Here is a 16,259-nt window from a genome sequence, read left to right on the forward strand (position 1 = left end):
AAGGAAGCCGGGAAATACCTCGTTTAGCACAAATCATACGGCGAGATCGCCGCCATCTTGGAGTTGACAGTCGTGCTGTTTGGAACTGTGAAAACTGTTTTACAGTCGAAACAAAAGCACTTGAAGTTAAGACTCAATCCCATTTGACTACACTTGGCTAGTTCACATCACATTTAAGAGCAGAGTTTACTTATAATGTGTTGAATGCTTTATGACCTATTTAATAAGGGACTTTGAGCATTTTTTATTGTTATTGTTAATGTTTGTAAAAATATTTATCTCACCTGTCACAATCCCGGCCGGTTTGACAGTAGACATGTAGAAGAGTATCACAATTAAGGCTTCTCTCCTGTTAAATTTATGTAAATCCAAATCTGGGTACAGTAGTTAAAATCATACTGGTGGGGCACTTTGTACTATTCAAGTAAAAGTAGTACAGTAATTGATTACTTGAGTAACCATTAAGTGAAAAATTTACGAAAGTGTTTTCCGAGTAACCTCTGACTAACGTCTGTTTTTATAGGGGTGACAATATGTAGATATTGCCCAAAGGTATAACTCTCAGTAGAATGCAAACACTTGCATTCACAATAACACCTACGGCCAAATTTAGAGCATCAAATAGACCTTGCATGGATGTTTTTGGAATATGGAAGGAAATGAGGGAGAACATGCAAACTCCACACAGGAAGGCCAGAATCAAACCCGCGACCTCTGTACTGAGAGGCCATCATGCTAACCAGTTTCCCACTACGCCGCCTACTGTTTATATACAAACTTTTTGTCCAGAGTTGGTTCGGAGAGGACATAGTAAAGTAGCCGCATATTTTGTTTTCCCCATGAATCAAAGTCATAGGAGTTGCCACATCACTATTTCAAGAGGACACTGACAAGTTGGTTAGGAGTTGGATGGTGTATCCCAAGCACAACAGCATCTTTTGCTTCTGTTAAGTACTTTTCTAACATGAGCTAAAAGGCTAACAGGAGGAAAAAACAATGGCGTTCCGATACTATACTTCTAATGACTCTCACAGCCCAAAACAGGCCATTAACATTCACACATAAAAGGTTGAAAAGTACAAATTAAGAAGGAAAGTGAGTGGCTCTTTTGGTAACAAGCTGCTTTTGAAGTCTTAAGAAACAAAAGGGCTCCACATCATAGAACATTTAACTGTTAAAAAAAAACAAACATCAAGGCAATAAAATGTAGATAAAATTCTTGTTTGGGAATTCAAAATATTTGTACTTTTACTAATGTAAAAAATTTCTTTCCTGCATTTTCAACAAAGAAATGAGTTTACAACACTGTTGTCTCTTGTATATCCCTCCAACTTAAATATACTGTATAAGAATAAGTAACTCAATAAATATGTAATGTTTTTACAGTGTACAGAGTGCACAAAGTCAATGCTTCTCATTCACAAACACTAATAAATCTGGCAAGGTTTACAAACCTAGTTTGGATCAGCTCTGCTTACTCCTGTCGCTTTAGTTTACCTTTGCCCCTTTCGATCAAATCCAACCCCAAAACATGACTATGACATCACAATTGATGTCACAAAAGTGTTTGACCCTTATGTTAGATATGCATTTACATCAATTGTATTGTTTTGTTTATGACAAGATCTTGCGAGACGCGTGAAGTCATGTAGATTTACAAGGAAAAAGGTTATTAAAAGTACCGATATATGGTTTTATGAATCAATATCAGGCTATGAAAAGGAAAATAGATTCAAATTGATATAAAAAATGACGGGTGAGTTGGAGCCAACACCATCCGAATTTGGGCAAGAGGTCTGGTCGACAACAAAAGCACAGTTGCTTCAATTTCATACAAAATGTTGGTTAATACATTAGTATTACATTCAATTATTTATTTATTTTTTACCCTTATTGGATAAAAATCAGGACCCGATGTGAGATGTGCTGATGTGAGCGCCGGTTTAAAACCTCCAAACTCAAATAACCCTTTCAAATGGATTCTTTTATTATAACAGGACATGCAGGTGTTCTTACACGGTTTCCATAGTGTAAAAATATTTGAAGTTATTGTACAATCCTGAGTCGAAGAGTACAAAAATCACAAAAGAACCTTCTGTATCTTTCACAAGCTGGGATTCACTTTCTACAAAGTGCAAAAGAAGTAATCAGATATTTTCTTCTAATTTCCTTCTCCACGAATAGCATAAACGTTCTTAGTTAGCTCCAGACAATCGCAAAAGGCAGAATCGAGAGATGCGTTCATGCATCTTCCCAAGCATGAATTGTGCCAAAACAGCATGCACAAGTGGGTGCAGATATTACAAAAGCAAGTTCATATTACATGCTGGAACACTTAGTCAAAACTTGAACGTTTTTAAAATACATTATTGACTGAATCAATTCTACAGCCAATGCGTGCGTAACACCTCTTCAAGAGCGCTTTCTATATACTCAGTAGAACACAAGGCTTAGTTTTTGTCTACATTAACTTTCTTTGGAAGCGAGTCAACTTGTCAATATTTGGTTTCCAAATAATTCTATTCCGCATAGTCTGACATTCACAGCAAAGAAAACATGTACTAACGATAAACGGTGATTGATATTCTTTTAAAATACAAGCAAAGGAGAAGAAATTCGAACATTCCAGAACAAAACCCCGTTTAGCCGTTGAACAGTTTGATAAAACGGGATTATTAAAACAATTGTCAACTCTGAGTTGTGTGACATCAGAGTGCAGATTCATGCTGCAGTGACACTTTGACGTAAGATTTAAGTGGGAGGTAGTGTAATCCATTACTACACTGAGTATTTCAATACACTTTCTTGAGCACTTTTATGACCTCAGGAGGTTTCCAAAAGATGCCAAAACAGTCCTTCATAGAAGCTGTCATTCGGTCACAACCTTCTCTGCAACACCTGATTTTTAAACATCGGCCTGATCATACTTAGCCATGAATACAAAATAAAAAGAAACAAAATAAAAACAAAAAAAACAATAATAATAATGAAGTTTTCATGCTGGAAGCGTAAATCGAGGATCCAGTACCCCTGGGTTAGTGAGGCGCACTAAACACAACCGGTTAGCTCTTCATCGGGCGCAGTTTGCGGCCAAAGTACTCCGGTGCTGCGTCCAGCAACCAATCAGAATCTACCAGACACAAGTCCCTCATGTAGCAGCGTGAGGTGTGCAGCAGCTCATTGAACACCACATACGCTGGCTTGGCTTGGAAAAGGACAGACGAAGGGTGGATGGCCACCGACTGGTGGGTGTCCAGGGCTAAGTAGCTGCCGTCGGGTTGAAGCTCCGCGGCATTCACAAACATTCCGTGGGCGAGGCATTGGCGAACCTTCCCCGTGTCCGCTCCACATGACTCCAGCTTTAAGTTCAGCTGACGGAACAAAAAGAAAAACAGAACTATAATAGAGTATGTCAACTCCAAAAAATGGTTTAGCCTTAATTTACACTGTTCACATTAAAACAGTTTTTTTTTTTTTTGCTGCTGCAAGTGTTTTCAAGTAGCAATTGTTCTAAGGTTTATATTCACCCTGACATCAATGCTAAAATCCTTTAGATTGTTTTTCATATGGCGTGAGTAATGTAATCTTTGAGAGAAACTTTTGCCCATGACAATTCTAAAAAATGGCTTACTACAGCGCTAGAAAATATCGACACCGACAGCGCCTCCATTTTTCATCGCCATTAAGCTGGCCCCTTTATTATTCCTGTCCTCAAGTACTGTCATCTGTGTAATGGAAACAATTTAGATGATATCCACCCTTTGTGTGTTTTTTTTTTTGTCTTGATTCTTTGGACAGAATGGCAATCGTCATTGGGCTCAAAGTTCAGTCCAGCAGACAATTCATTCTGGCAGTATGCTCAGCCCCTAGCCACTTCTTTGACATCCTGAACTTTGTCTTGTTTTCTGATTCAAGTGCAAAGGCTCCTGTCCCAATTTATTATTCCCAATCCACATTGTTGTGGACAATTTATCAGTTTACTCTTCATGATTTCATTGACGTAATCCAATGCCACTAAACTACAATATCCTTACTTCACCACTCGGATGAAATGTTTTTTTTTTTGTTGTAGTAATTTTGTTATCATATTGATGTGGGGAAGCATTTGTACTGTCCACCGATAAATTGCAGAAATATTTATAGTTGTTTAAATGCATATTTGTTACACATATATACAACATAATCAAATAAATTATTTACATATAATTTATACTTATATTTATATCTATTTATATTTTCATATTGATCTTTTTTTGCTCCTTAGAGGGGAAAAAAACAAAACAAAACAAAAAAACCCTATAAATTACACCTGAAGTGATCAAGTACATGCTAGACTTTGCTTACTTCTACAAACAACCCAATTTCTCCCCAGCATGCAAAGCTCGAGTCTTTTTAATTTTGGCAGAGACATTTAATTTAGACAGGACTTTGGCGCCATCTTGTGGCATCGAAGCATAATAGAAAGAGCACAAAAATGCAAATAGAACAGAAAAGGACTTTTGCAGATAATTAACAGAACATAGATTGCAAAAACAACAACAACAGAAATAGAGGACTCCACAAATAGCAAATTAAAAATAATGCAGGCAGGGAATTGCTGTATTAGGACTTGAGGGGGATGCACCTTAAGGCAGATTTCTCTGAGTTGACCTTGGACGTCTTTCACTAGGCCCATGTTTCTGCTGTTGACAAAGTTCTCGCGACACCATTCCTTTAAAAGAAAAAAAAAACAAAAACCAACCATACATTCATCAAGTAGCTTGGTGAAATCTGATGATTACGTTACAGTACTAACATGCACTACTTGCCTTATTCCCACTGACTTTCTTGAATGCCCTGTAAATGCTGAGGAGCGTCATGTGATCTCCTTCGCTGGACATGAACTTCTTGCGCACAGCAAGAACCTCTTCGCGCCGCGCTGGCGGGTTGTACAGCACCGTGTCCACTGACAGCAGAGACACGATGCTTAAAATCTCCTCAGAGCAGGCATAGTTGGGGGACAGCAGGATGGTCTGCAAAGCATGAACATGTCAAACTGATGTGTCTGCTAGCATACATATATCATCTGTGGGCAATTTGTCAAATCAACCAGGTTACATAAAGCGCAGTGTCGTGTGAGAGGATATGGGGCGAGCCATGTCTCAAAAAATTAAAATCCACATGTAATTGGTACAAAAAAAGGTTTATAAATACATATAGATTGCCACCAGATGGTTGCAAAGCACGACTCTTGTTTGAATGAAACATCAACTCACATTAACATATTTCCATGGCACTAATTTGCCACAAAAATGTAAAACACACCTGATGCAACTGATCCTTGGCACCAAGATGCTGCAAGATTACAACAAAGCAACACTTTTATAGCTTTGGCCTGGACACGAACAAAAATGTGTTGCTGCCTTGCTCACGTGCACCACTAACAGTAGTCCAGAAGCCCATCATTTATTTGCAAAATAATTACATTTTAAATGTTTTCTGTCATCCAAGTAATACTAAAAATAAACAATTGCATTTTCCTTTATATTTATATATATATATATTTTTTTTTTTACTTCAAATACCCACTCGTTGTAAGTAAACATTTCAAACAGTGCTACCTTGGCATATCTTGGCTCCAGAGGGAAGCTTGACATCTTTTTCCCCAAAGCGGTGAGGAGAACCTGCCCATTGTTCCTCTCCACAGCCCCCAGCAGCTCCAAATGCTCCACAGCTGAGTGAATGGCATCTGTAATGGGGAGGTGAAATTGCAGCTTGCCGGGTGGTGAGGAAATGCTCTACAGCTCATGATCTGTTTACATCTTACCTGGGGAGGGCTTGGACATGAAATCAAAATTCATAACATCTTGAATCCCTAGAGCCATGAGCTGGAGCATCACGCTGGCTAAGTTACACCTAGAAAACAACAGGCCACTCACTCAGTTTGACCCATATGAGAATACGTGGCTTCGAGTGTGAACTAATTACCTATAAAAAACAAAAACAAAAACAAGGTTACCTCTGAATCTCAGGCACAGTCATAGGGATGAGATTATCAAATTCTTGCTCCGTGTAGAGACGGTAGCAGATTCCTGAGTCTTCCCTGCCGGCCCTGCCTGCTCGCTGCCACGCCTGCGCTTTGGAAACCCGCTGCACTGCCAGGACCTCCAACCCACTGTCTGAGAGCAAATTGACAAACAGTAATCAACGACCAACATGCACTGAATAGAGCAAAGAAAAGCACCAATTTATCAAAGTTATACAAGACGCTATAGAATAAGATAGCAAAGGCAGAGGGGTCATAGTCAGTGAATGACCTCACAAGAATAGCGACAATGGGATCTCACCAGGATTGAAACGTTTGGCTTTCACCATCCCTGTGTCAATGACATATTTGATCCCAGATATTGTAACTGATGTCTCTGCTATATTGGTTGACAAGATGACCTTCCTGCAACCCTGGAACAAGGAAACAGAAGCAAATTGCATCCAATAAATGGGCACCAATTTGGCAGCTACCAGTTGCATTTAAAACAAAAACGAAAAATTGTCACTTTCTCTACTTTGCACTCCTCTGCCAGTGACTTTACCTTTGGAGCTGCCTGAAAGACCCTGAGCTGTTGCGTCGGAGGCAGTGACGCATACAGAGGGACGACTACCATAGGGCCACAGTTGTCAGGAAGATGCTTTGCAATGTCCCGGCATGTCCTTGCAAGAGCCTCGATCTCTTCCTGGCCCGTCATGAAGACCAAGATATCGTGTGATGGATTTGCTTCCTGTGCACACATGAGATCGTTGCAGTTTTAAGGAGGAACACAAACCATATACATAGGCAAAATGGTTTACTTGTAACAGAAATTAGTAATATTTAGGGGAAGATTAAGTTCTGAGCATTTGGACAACATTTTATTAAAAAAAAAAAAAAAGTAGCTAAACGATGAATCATCAGAAATAATTATTGATTATTTTATGTCCGATGTTGATTAATCATGCCCTATGACAGGTGTGGTTATCAGAGTGAAAAAATAAACCAGAAATATAGCAAGTATTAAAGTAATTTGAATTTTTTTCTCAATAAAGCTTTTGAGTAAAAGACTTCCCGTTTACATTATAAAACCCTTGCTTATATTCTGTGAAGTAATTTGGTTTGTTATTAATTTTGACAGACTAGACATGATAAAAACGCATCTAACGTAGATAAATTACATAAAAATAATTTATAATATAACCCGTATTTAAAAAAAAAGGATGCTTTGTTCATTTTATTGTCTCCTCATTGGAGACTACCTTATGTATCTGGAAAACAGTGACAAGAGCAGCTTGCAAGTAGTCAGACTGAGCCTGCTTGGTGTAGTAGATCTGAATGGGATGCTGCCTGCCCTCCAGGTACAGTACAGGTGACTTGTTGAAGTATTCCGAGAACAGGTCCACATCCATCGTAGCTGACATCACGATGACCTGGGCACGTTAAACAAAGGGAAAAACAATGAGACAAAGGAGGAATATTGGACAAGAAATATTACTTTTGAATTTCTTGTACACAAATAGTTGGGTCACAGGAGTGACCATTAAGTGTGAAGTTAAACAACCAAGTAAATCGTTTGTCATTGGCCCAGTTCTAAACATCTGTCTGTGAGGGAGTCATTCTGCACTTCCTCAAAATAATGTAAGCCCCGCCTTCACACCGAGTGTCTCTGGCCATGGCAGGACCAACTAAGCTGGGCGAAGAGCCAAAGCCACTTTTAAGCATGGCCAAAACACATATCCCAAAAAGGTGCGACTCCCCTGCTATCATGTAAAAGTCAAAAAGGGAAACAGAGCGGAATTCAACTTTGCTGCATAAACGCGCAGATTAGCGCTAGCTTCCGATAAACAGCGCATCCATGATTGTTTAGTGGAGTTGTCAATGAGGTGGAGATATTTGTTGTGGGTGATGTGTCCATGTGACACCTCCAAAGGTAAAGATTTTCAGGCTCCACTCTTGGTTGCCATGGCAACACGAGACTCACCGCTGTCCCAGCAGTACAGTTACGTCGGCAGTCCTTCACTTCCATTAGATGCTTAGAACGAGCAGATTTCAGTAAGATATGAAATTTGATCCCAAGATATGAAATGATTTTTTTTTTTATCTTAAGTGAATTTTGACAAAAGCAATTCACAGACATGTTATTAAGACACCTGGGAACTGTTTTAAATAGTGGAAAAAAAACTTTAAACCACGTGTTCACATTCACTAAAAAAAAAACAAAAAACATACTTTCAGAGGAATTTTGCCAAGTTCTCTGCGCCGACGCTGAGCTGCCTTGACAACTCCAAACAGCACGTCTGTGTGCACGGTGCGCTCGTGAGCTTCATCCAGGACGACCACAGTGTAGCGCAGCAGTAAGGGGTCACCAATGGCCTCGCGTAGGAGCATGCCATCGGTCATAAACTTCAGCTTAGTCTCGGGGGACGTGACGTCCTCAAAACGAACGGTGTAGCCCACCTGAAAATAGTTGCAGATGTAAATTGTATTAGTAATAATAATATAATGAAAATGTGAGGTCTTGGATGTTGTCGATTACTACTTGGTACTCACTCTCTCTCTTTACCTCAAAAAGTACATAGTAGGGCTGGGAAAAATATCATAAATATGTAATGTATCGCGTTACTTTTTGAGCCGATACGTCAAGATAGTATCGATACTGTCGATATCATGCGGTCGTGCAGCGCCAGCATAGCAGCCAGTCGTATGTTAATCTGCCAGACAATTACATGGCAGCACTGCACTGCCTAAAGACACCTAAAAAAAGAGTCGAACAAAACCACAGCCACAATGGAAGAAGTCAGAGCATGTAGATCAGCTTTTATTTCTGAACCAGACCCTCTCTGTCCCTAAATGAAGCCAGTCTATGAAGAATAGGTAACGTTTTAGGGGAACCTACTATAAGAATATTGTTATTGAACATTTAAGAGTTATGCTTACACGTTCTTTTGGAACGTTTGAAGCCCTTAAAGTTGAGCTCTGTGATTGCTCTGGGTTTTTTCCCTATCTTGCACTCACGTGTGTCAGGAATCAATGGAATGGTTCACGCACTTTTCAATCGTTACACTTGAATAAAGGAAAAATGGTATCGAAGTTGAAACTTGGGGAACACATGCTGCTGGTTTTTTACATATTTTAAGGATAATACTTTACAATATTTAAGTATCACAATACGTATCGGCTCACCACCTAGGTATTGGGAATCGTATCGGATCGTGACAAAAGTGTCAGTTTTTCTATGTCCTACGGCGTGTAATCGTGATCAACAGGGTCATTACTGAATGGAAGAAGGACAAACCAGCTTGCCAAGTTGTGTCCCCTTCTCTTCTGCCACCCTTCCTGCCAGTGATATCGCAGCCACTCGGCGGGGCTGAGTAATTGCAACCAGGCCCTGGCGTCCGATCCCAGCCTCATACAGATATTGGGGGATCTGGGTGGTCTTCCCTGAGCCAGTCTCGCCTAATAACACAGATATTGGGTCTTGTCAAAAAAGAAATACAAGTTTGGTGACATCATACACTCAGACACCATCGTTGTTGCCAGATTCAACTCCTGTACTTGAGCAAAAGAAAACAATAAGTGCACTTGAAAATGCTTTTAGATATGTAGTTACACAGCATTGCTAATAGTATGAATTACGTAAAAAAATGCTACATTATCTACCGATAACTGAAAAAATGGCAATGGTTGCCACGAGACAATGTTACGTATGCAGAGTAATTAAGTACTTTGACTTCGTTACAGACGTTACCTATCAGAATAGCATTGTGGAGCTGTCTCAGTTGGCTCAAAAGTTGAGTTCTCGCTTGGTATATGGGAAGCTGTTTTCTCTGGACATGAATCGGCGTGGTCGCTTTTGCCTTCCCAGGCAGCAGCATGCCAGGTCTCTGCTTGTCGAGGCGAAAGAAAACGGACCCCGGCTTGAATTTTTTAGCCGGAGGATGGTCGGGATCGTAGGGCATGATCTAGAAAACAAGATTTCCTGAGTGCACTCGCTGTCGCGTCTTTAAGGCTTGACAGTATCAACAAATGAGAGGAAAAACGCTTTTCATGTTCACGAAGAGGTACTTCCAAGCGCCACTGCGGTTGTTTTGCTCACGCTTAAAAAAATGGCCCACGAGGCAAACGTCGGCGCATGTCTCTGACGTCACAGGTTAGCTTGCCACTTTAGTCAGTTTGCGAAAAAACTTCAATACCTGTAAACATCTTGATATTTTTTGTAAACTTTTATTCCCCTGGTATTTTATTTTATAATTTTTTTGTTTGCTTGATTGTTTTTATTTGATTGATATTCAAGAATGATGTTTTATATATTCTTTGCACTGTCACTGGTGGTTGAAATATTTTTTGTAGGATGTGCAAATGTTGATAAAGTTAATTGAAAAAAAAAAGCTGGCTAGCGAAATAGATACATCAAATCTAAACCTAAATGTATTGTTTTTCATAAAGAACTGTGTCATTACTTTGCATCCGTGAAATACATGATGAAAAAAATGCTCTGAAACTATACTGATAGGTAGCGGAGTTCAACCCTGCTAAAAGCCCCCAGTGATCACCTTTATTTCTTTATTTTATTTTTTATAGTTATTAATATTCTTCTATTTTATTCCTTATGTATTGTTTTGTGATACTTTCTTGAGGTTGGTCTGTTATCCTTTATGTCTTATATTAACAATGTACTATGCCAATATGTTTTGTCCATTCATTGTTCTATTTTAAAAAAAATTAGCTGGCTAGTGATTTTCAGCTCCGTCGCGAGTCGAGCTACAAATCTTGGAACATTTGTAGTGTGTTAATCTTTTGAAAGTGGTCTAAATCTACCCCATCAACTTTAATCACAAACCAAAAACATGAAAATAGAATGACAAATGCATGTAAATTAAAGTAAACACATAATTTGCTGCACATTCTTAATATTTTGTTTTATGTTGCTCAAGTGGAAGTCAGAGCAAACTGCACAAATTCTCACGTTAAGTCACCATTCTTAATCCATATTAGATTAATAGTACACGGCCAAATAAATAAGGGTTCAATTGCTGTGGTTTTCTTGAATATAATAATAAAATCAACAGCAAAGTTAACAATGGCGCTCAAAATTAGTGGTGTGCTGTTTTTGTTTCTTCTTCACTGGATGCACCTGGAAGAACGTTTTAGCCATTGAAAATATGTCATCTAGGTTATGTTTTGTTATTTAGTGGAGAAATACAATTCGTGACATCAAGTTCATTTTCCTCCCATAATTCACAGCACCATGAGTTATCGCGACCGTGTCATGCTCAGGTTAATGTTGGGGATTAAAACAGCATTTGTATCTAAGCCAAGCTTCTCTGGAATCACTCAGTAAATAACCTTGTGTTGTTTTTAGTGCAAATACTTTCCTGTCTGGCTGTGACTCAGTAGCATTTGTCTTTCCCCGACTGCAATGTTTCTGTAGTCTTTCTATAATCATTTGATATTCAAACCATTAACTTGAGTAACAGCAACACTTTACTTGGTATGGCCTAAGTGTCATTCTTTGCTTTTTTTTTTTTTTATTATAGGAACGATAGCCTGAGTCTGTCTAATGTTGGACCACACAAACCACAACTTAAACAACTACGGGGCAAATTTCCAGTAAACTGTAAGCAAGCATGCATCGTTCTGAATAGATTAGTCATGTGAATTTTTGGTTATCAAACCTCAATGGCTGTTTTTTTTTTTTTTTTAGGTATACTTCTCAATTTGACTGCATTTGGCCATGTTAACACTGAAAAATCAATTAATACAGGTTTAGTGTTAAATAAGAGAGATTGGAAAGAATGGAAAAAAACGTTTTGAGTCAAGTATTTTGACAATTCAATTTTATTTCAGTTTTTTTGGGTCAACCAAAATAGTAGTAGTAATGAAAAATAAATGAAAGAAGCTACAAAAGTAAAGTGAACCCGTACGTGTTTGCTGGTCAGTATTTGCTAAAAAAAAAAAACTTACTTCAGAGTTCCCATTCTTCGCTGAATATGCTATTGTTTATTGTTTTTAATTTTCCAGCTCAATTTGATGTTTAGACCAAAGCTCTAACTGAAGAGATCCTGGTGCCAAGGAATTGTTGAAATGAGTTGAAGTGCTTCATTTGGACAAAAGTAGCTATTTGCTGCCATCTTGTGGCATTTACAGACAACTCCAGCACATTAAACAGTATCAGGTGGGTGGCGTCAATTACTTGTGGATTTTCGTGATTTGCAGCAGGACTCTAATCCTACAGTAATTCATACATCAGTCAAACATGTACCCATGTTATGATACCTCATCATGACTGACAACAGGTGGATTTAAATAACACGACTCAGTCGAAAACAACTATGACTGTCAAAGGTCATGGATGAGGCAGCAACGGGTGAGTTGCTCACCATGCCGTTGTCGCGGATGGTCTTGGGACAGGATCAGAACTTCGAAGGACTCAGATAACAGGAAATGGCTCAATAACCTTTACGAGGTTAACATTGAGGTCTCAGTATTTTTACCGACTGTTTCGTCCTCAAACGCAGCCATCCATTTACTGGCCTTCTCATGGAAACCAAACATTCTTGAGATCAAGACCTCCAGGTTGCCAGCAAATGTATTGTCGCCACGTCTTTTTTTTTTTTAGTATCGTTATAATTTATTAGCTGGATCGGTAAATAAATCCAGGTTTGAGGTCATTCAGTCTGTTTTCCGTCCCATTTGCGACAAAAGTAAGACTTCCTCCCATAAGCTCTTGTTATTACACCTCTCATATTGCGCGCAGGAAGCTTATCCGTATTTTTTCTGCTTGAACATTGCCCAACGCTCCAATTGCTCCTCCTTCCCTTTCCTCTTCCTGTCTTCCAACTGTGACCCTGCCTCATTTATCTCATCCTCAAGTTCTTGGCTCTTTTACACTTTCTGTCCTGATGTGAGTGGTTGTCTTTTCTTCTTAGGAGTTTGCTCGTTTAAGAGCTTGATCTTTTTCAGCAGAACAGTTGAATATTTCTGTTTTTTTTTTTTGGCTTTGTGGCCCTTCTTCACCATGCTGCTGTACTGTGGTGGATTTGGCAACAAACCTGTTGAGACAGGTGATTTAATCTTTATAAAGTTGCATCTCCTGTGATTTGACGGCTTCCCTGAGGATTGGCCAGGTTGACTCATTGTCGTGCGCTGACTAGTTTGGACTTAGTTTAAACTGTTTTTGTTTTTAAATCGAGCTTCATTTTCAGCTTAGACTTCCACAACTCTTCATTGTTTTCCTTAACATTTCACTTTCGCTTTAAACAATTTCATGATTTGTAATTCCCATTTCTTTTCTGTTCTCTTTCACATTTGGATCTATAGTCCTTAATATGGAGTTTCATTTCCTCACACAAGCCGTCATCAAATGTTCCACCTTCAGGTCAGCTTTGATTTAAGTTCTTAGTGCGTTTTTCCCCCCACTTTTTCAAGATTTTGTCCATGTCCTTTTTCTTTCTTGTCTATTTCCTTCCTAACATTATAGTTGAAGGAAAGTCTTTCTTGTGTGTGCGTGCGTGTGTGTGTGTGTGTGTGTGTGAGCTTCTTGTCTTCTTACTAAAACAGGACATGACATAAAGTTAAAATTAACATGTGATGTATTTTCTATCACCTATATAATTTTTTCTATCAAGTACGGTCATCACCAAGCAAAAGTAAATATTTCTTCTCCACTTATTTACACAGCCCACAACGCATTACCGCCACATGTGCAATAACACAAACATGTATACTAAACAGTCCTTGAACTTCAGTTATGTTTAGATACGTGCCAATTTCAACATCGAACAAGCACGCACACATGCACTTATCTTTAGGGGACTTTTGTTTGACACAAAACATGCAACATTTATTAAAGATTACTGAACTTGATTAACGTATAAGATTTTTTCACAGAAGGTTACCACATGATTTTCTACAGCTCCCTCGTATTCGCTCACAAAGCCTTTCCTTCACTTGCTCAAATTTTCTGCCCTTTTATTTCTTAAAAGTAGCCTCTACTCTCCCTTCAAGAGCATTCCACTGTGTCCCAGCCATGCCTGGTGAACTTCCACAAATCCTTCAGTCACCATCAGTCAGCCCTTGAAAACGTTAAAAGATAATTAATCAATTCCATTACTAAACCCTTGTGTATTTTTTTCTTTTCATCTGCAAAAGCAGGGAGGAGGAGATTTAGAGGACTCCCGTTCTGCATGTTGCTGTTGGTCATAGTTTTTGTTTTTCTGTTGGACGTGTTGTGCCTTTTTCATTTCGCTGCACCTCGTGGTACCATGACAATAAAGCTATTCTGATTCAGATTCACTGTTGCACGGTTCACAAACAAAAGCCATGCGACACGTCACCTCGTCTCGATTCAACACTTCACAGTAGTTGCATCAACATGCATGCCTGAGTACGTTAGAATTTACTTTTCACTGGCCCATTCTTTGCATGTCATGTGACTACTAATCCCAAAATAACTGCGACATGTCAACCCAAACTACCATGTTCAGTTGAAAATTAGCATAAACAGAACAATGACTGAGGTATGACGAAGACGCCTGAATCTCTCCTCGAACAAATCCACATGTATCACTGCTCGGATTTGAATCTGCAAGACGGTTGTTTCAAAATATATCAAATTAACATTTTTGATTTTGGGTTGTACAAAATGGTTAATTAACGCTCATCACAGCTCAGTTTACAATGTGCTATTCTCAGACAAGACACGACCGCTGACCACATAAAGCACAGGTGTTGCTGATGAGTGGCTCATTTGAATCAGGTGGGTTGCAGCTGTTGCATACCGTTTTTGGAAGCATGCAGGAAAGTGTTTGACACCTATGACATAAAAGAAAAAAATACTACTATTTCACTTTTTAATTGCGCCCCCTAGTGGAGAAGATAATTGCATCGTGACAATGAACTCTCCCATGTGACAACGCGACATTTTGCATTCATAACGTTTCTGATGTAACTTCATTGGCACAAGGTAACAACTAACCAATAATTTCTTAGATTTTTTTTTTCTTATTCTTTCTTGTGCTTTGATTCTTTGTGTTGATGTACAGAATCAAAGCAAGTCGGCAGTATGCTTAAGGAACAAAAAGCCTTTTTTCAGGTCACGCCTCAGTCCAGCAAAGGATTTGGAGACTAATGTCAGTCTGACCCTTCAAGGTTCATTGGGGAGGCAATGAGGTTCATTCGTTCGTTTATTGACCCTTATATATGCCACTGGAACTAAAAATTGAAATTTCATGCATCAAATTATGAAAACCAGTCACATCAGAACAGTCAGACCACTGGTGCCAAAGGGGATAGAAGACAGAGCAACGAGACTGAATACTTCACTTTTTTCTAACCAGCAGTAATTATCTGTATCTCATAAGACCACAAAATTGTTTCAGAGTTGCTTCGCAGACTAGGCAAGGGGAGTTACTTGAATGTAATTCTGACATGATATTAGGGATTAGACTTGTGGAACTGCACACCACAAAGTCGAGAGCTGCTTCTCCTGTCACAATATCTATAGTAAGATCTCAGTATAATGCAATGCAGCTCCACACACTAAAAACAATACTAATTATATCATGATGAACATCTTCAATTTTCTATTTGGTGGTGCCAGTCAAAAAACTCTAAAAGGGAAAATTATTGATAAAGCTCAATTGGTTTCTTTAGATACAGCGCAGTTATATAAACTGTGGTGATTAAGATGGATGAAGAAACAAGTTCAAAACAATTTCTCAAGTAACATATATGGAAACCCCTTTTGTATATTATTCATACTTATGTCTTATTTGTACTACTTTTTGTGGACACAAATGATAAATTCAAAGCACCTCGTTGAAGTTGGGCGCGCAATTTGTTTTCAGTCAGGATGACATCACACAAAATGATGATAGTAATAAGAAGGTTTAAAGTCTGCAAATAATGACTTGAGGCTAGGCAAACATGCAATGTGTATTTGTCATGACTTTGTGGCATCTATCTCCGCCTCACATGCAGGAAGTATGTGTCAAGAGGATAACGATAAGGTTTGATTGCTTAAAGAGAGCACACGCCACGCTCCTTTTCGTGGGCTGTGTGTGTGTGTGTGGCAGCAGCGACTACCACATCGCAATACATCGTCCCCCAAAAAAATTCAATACCACCCCAAAACAACACTATGCGAATGTGAACCAGAGACATAATAAAAGATGAAGCAGTGAATGAATGCAAAGATCCACAGGCTGGAGGGGCAAAAGAGAGGCAGGGAGGGAGGGTGTGAGGGAGGCAA

The 16,259-nt window shown here is 39.0% G+C and overlaps 1 protein-coding gene across 2 annotated transcripts; it reads right to left on the minus strand.

Annotated features, from left to right (window-relative positions):
* Positions 1-1,963: 1,963 nt before the first annotated feature.
* Positions 1,964-10,132, minus strand: dhx33 (DEAH (Asp-Glu-Ala-His) box polypeptide 33). Of its 2 annotated transcripts, none has more exons than XM_088280122.1 (12): positions 9,756-10,132; positions 9,303-9,463; positions 8,237-8,464; positions 7,267-7,437; positions 6,570-6,755; positions 6,327-6,438; positions 5,999-6,158; positions 5,807-5,895; positions 5,601-5,728; positions 4,809-5,012; positions 4,625-4,711; positions 1,964-3,371 (listed from the first exon to the last, which is right to left on the minus strand). In XM_088280122.1, exons 1-12 carry the CDS (start codon positions 9,964-9,966, stop codon positions 3,063-3,065), a joined length of 2,046 nt encoding a protein of 681 aa, XP_088136248.1. In that variant the 5' UTR covers positions 9,967-10,132; the 3' UTR covers positions 1,964-3,062. The 2 variants fall into 2 exon arrangements, with proteins under 2 accessions (XP_088136248.1, XP_088136249.1); XM_088280123.1 differs by having other exon boundaries at positions 9,311-9,463; positions 9,756-9,902.
* Positions 10,133-16,259: the final 6,127 nt, after the last annotated feature.

The sequence above is a fragment of the Idiotropiscis lumnitzeri genome, chromosome 17 (assembly GCF_059441095.1).
Source record: "Idiotropiscis lumnitzeri isolate Australia: NSW breed Sydney's pygmy pipehorse chromosome 17, RoL_Ilum_1.0, whole genome shotgun sequence".
In the NCBI taxonomy this organism is placed as follows: domain Eukaryota; kingdom Metazoa; phylum Chordata; class Actinopteri; order Syngnathiformes; family Syngnathidae; genus Idiotropiscis; species Idiotropiscis lumnitzeri.

What these genes read in the sequence shown, in the direction of transcription:
- dhx33 (XM_088280122.1), bottom strand. Translation starts at nt 9,966, where the DNA reads ATGCCCTACGATCCCGACCATCCTCCGGCTAAAAAATTCAAGCCGGGG. An exon ending in TTGGCAAAATTCCTCTGAAA is followed by an intron (nt 7,438 to 8,236) that starts GTATGTTTTTTG and finishes TAACGTGCCCAG; the next exon opens with GTCATCGTGATGTCAGCTAC. An exon ending in AGAAAGTCAGTGGGAATAAG is followed by an intron (nt 4,712 to 4,808) that starts GCAAGTAGTGCA and finishes TTTCTTTTAAAG; the next exon opens with GAATGGTGTCGCGAGAACTT.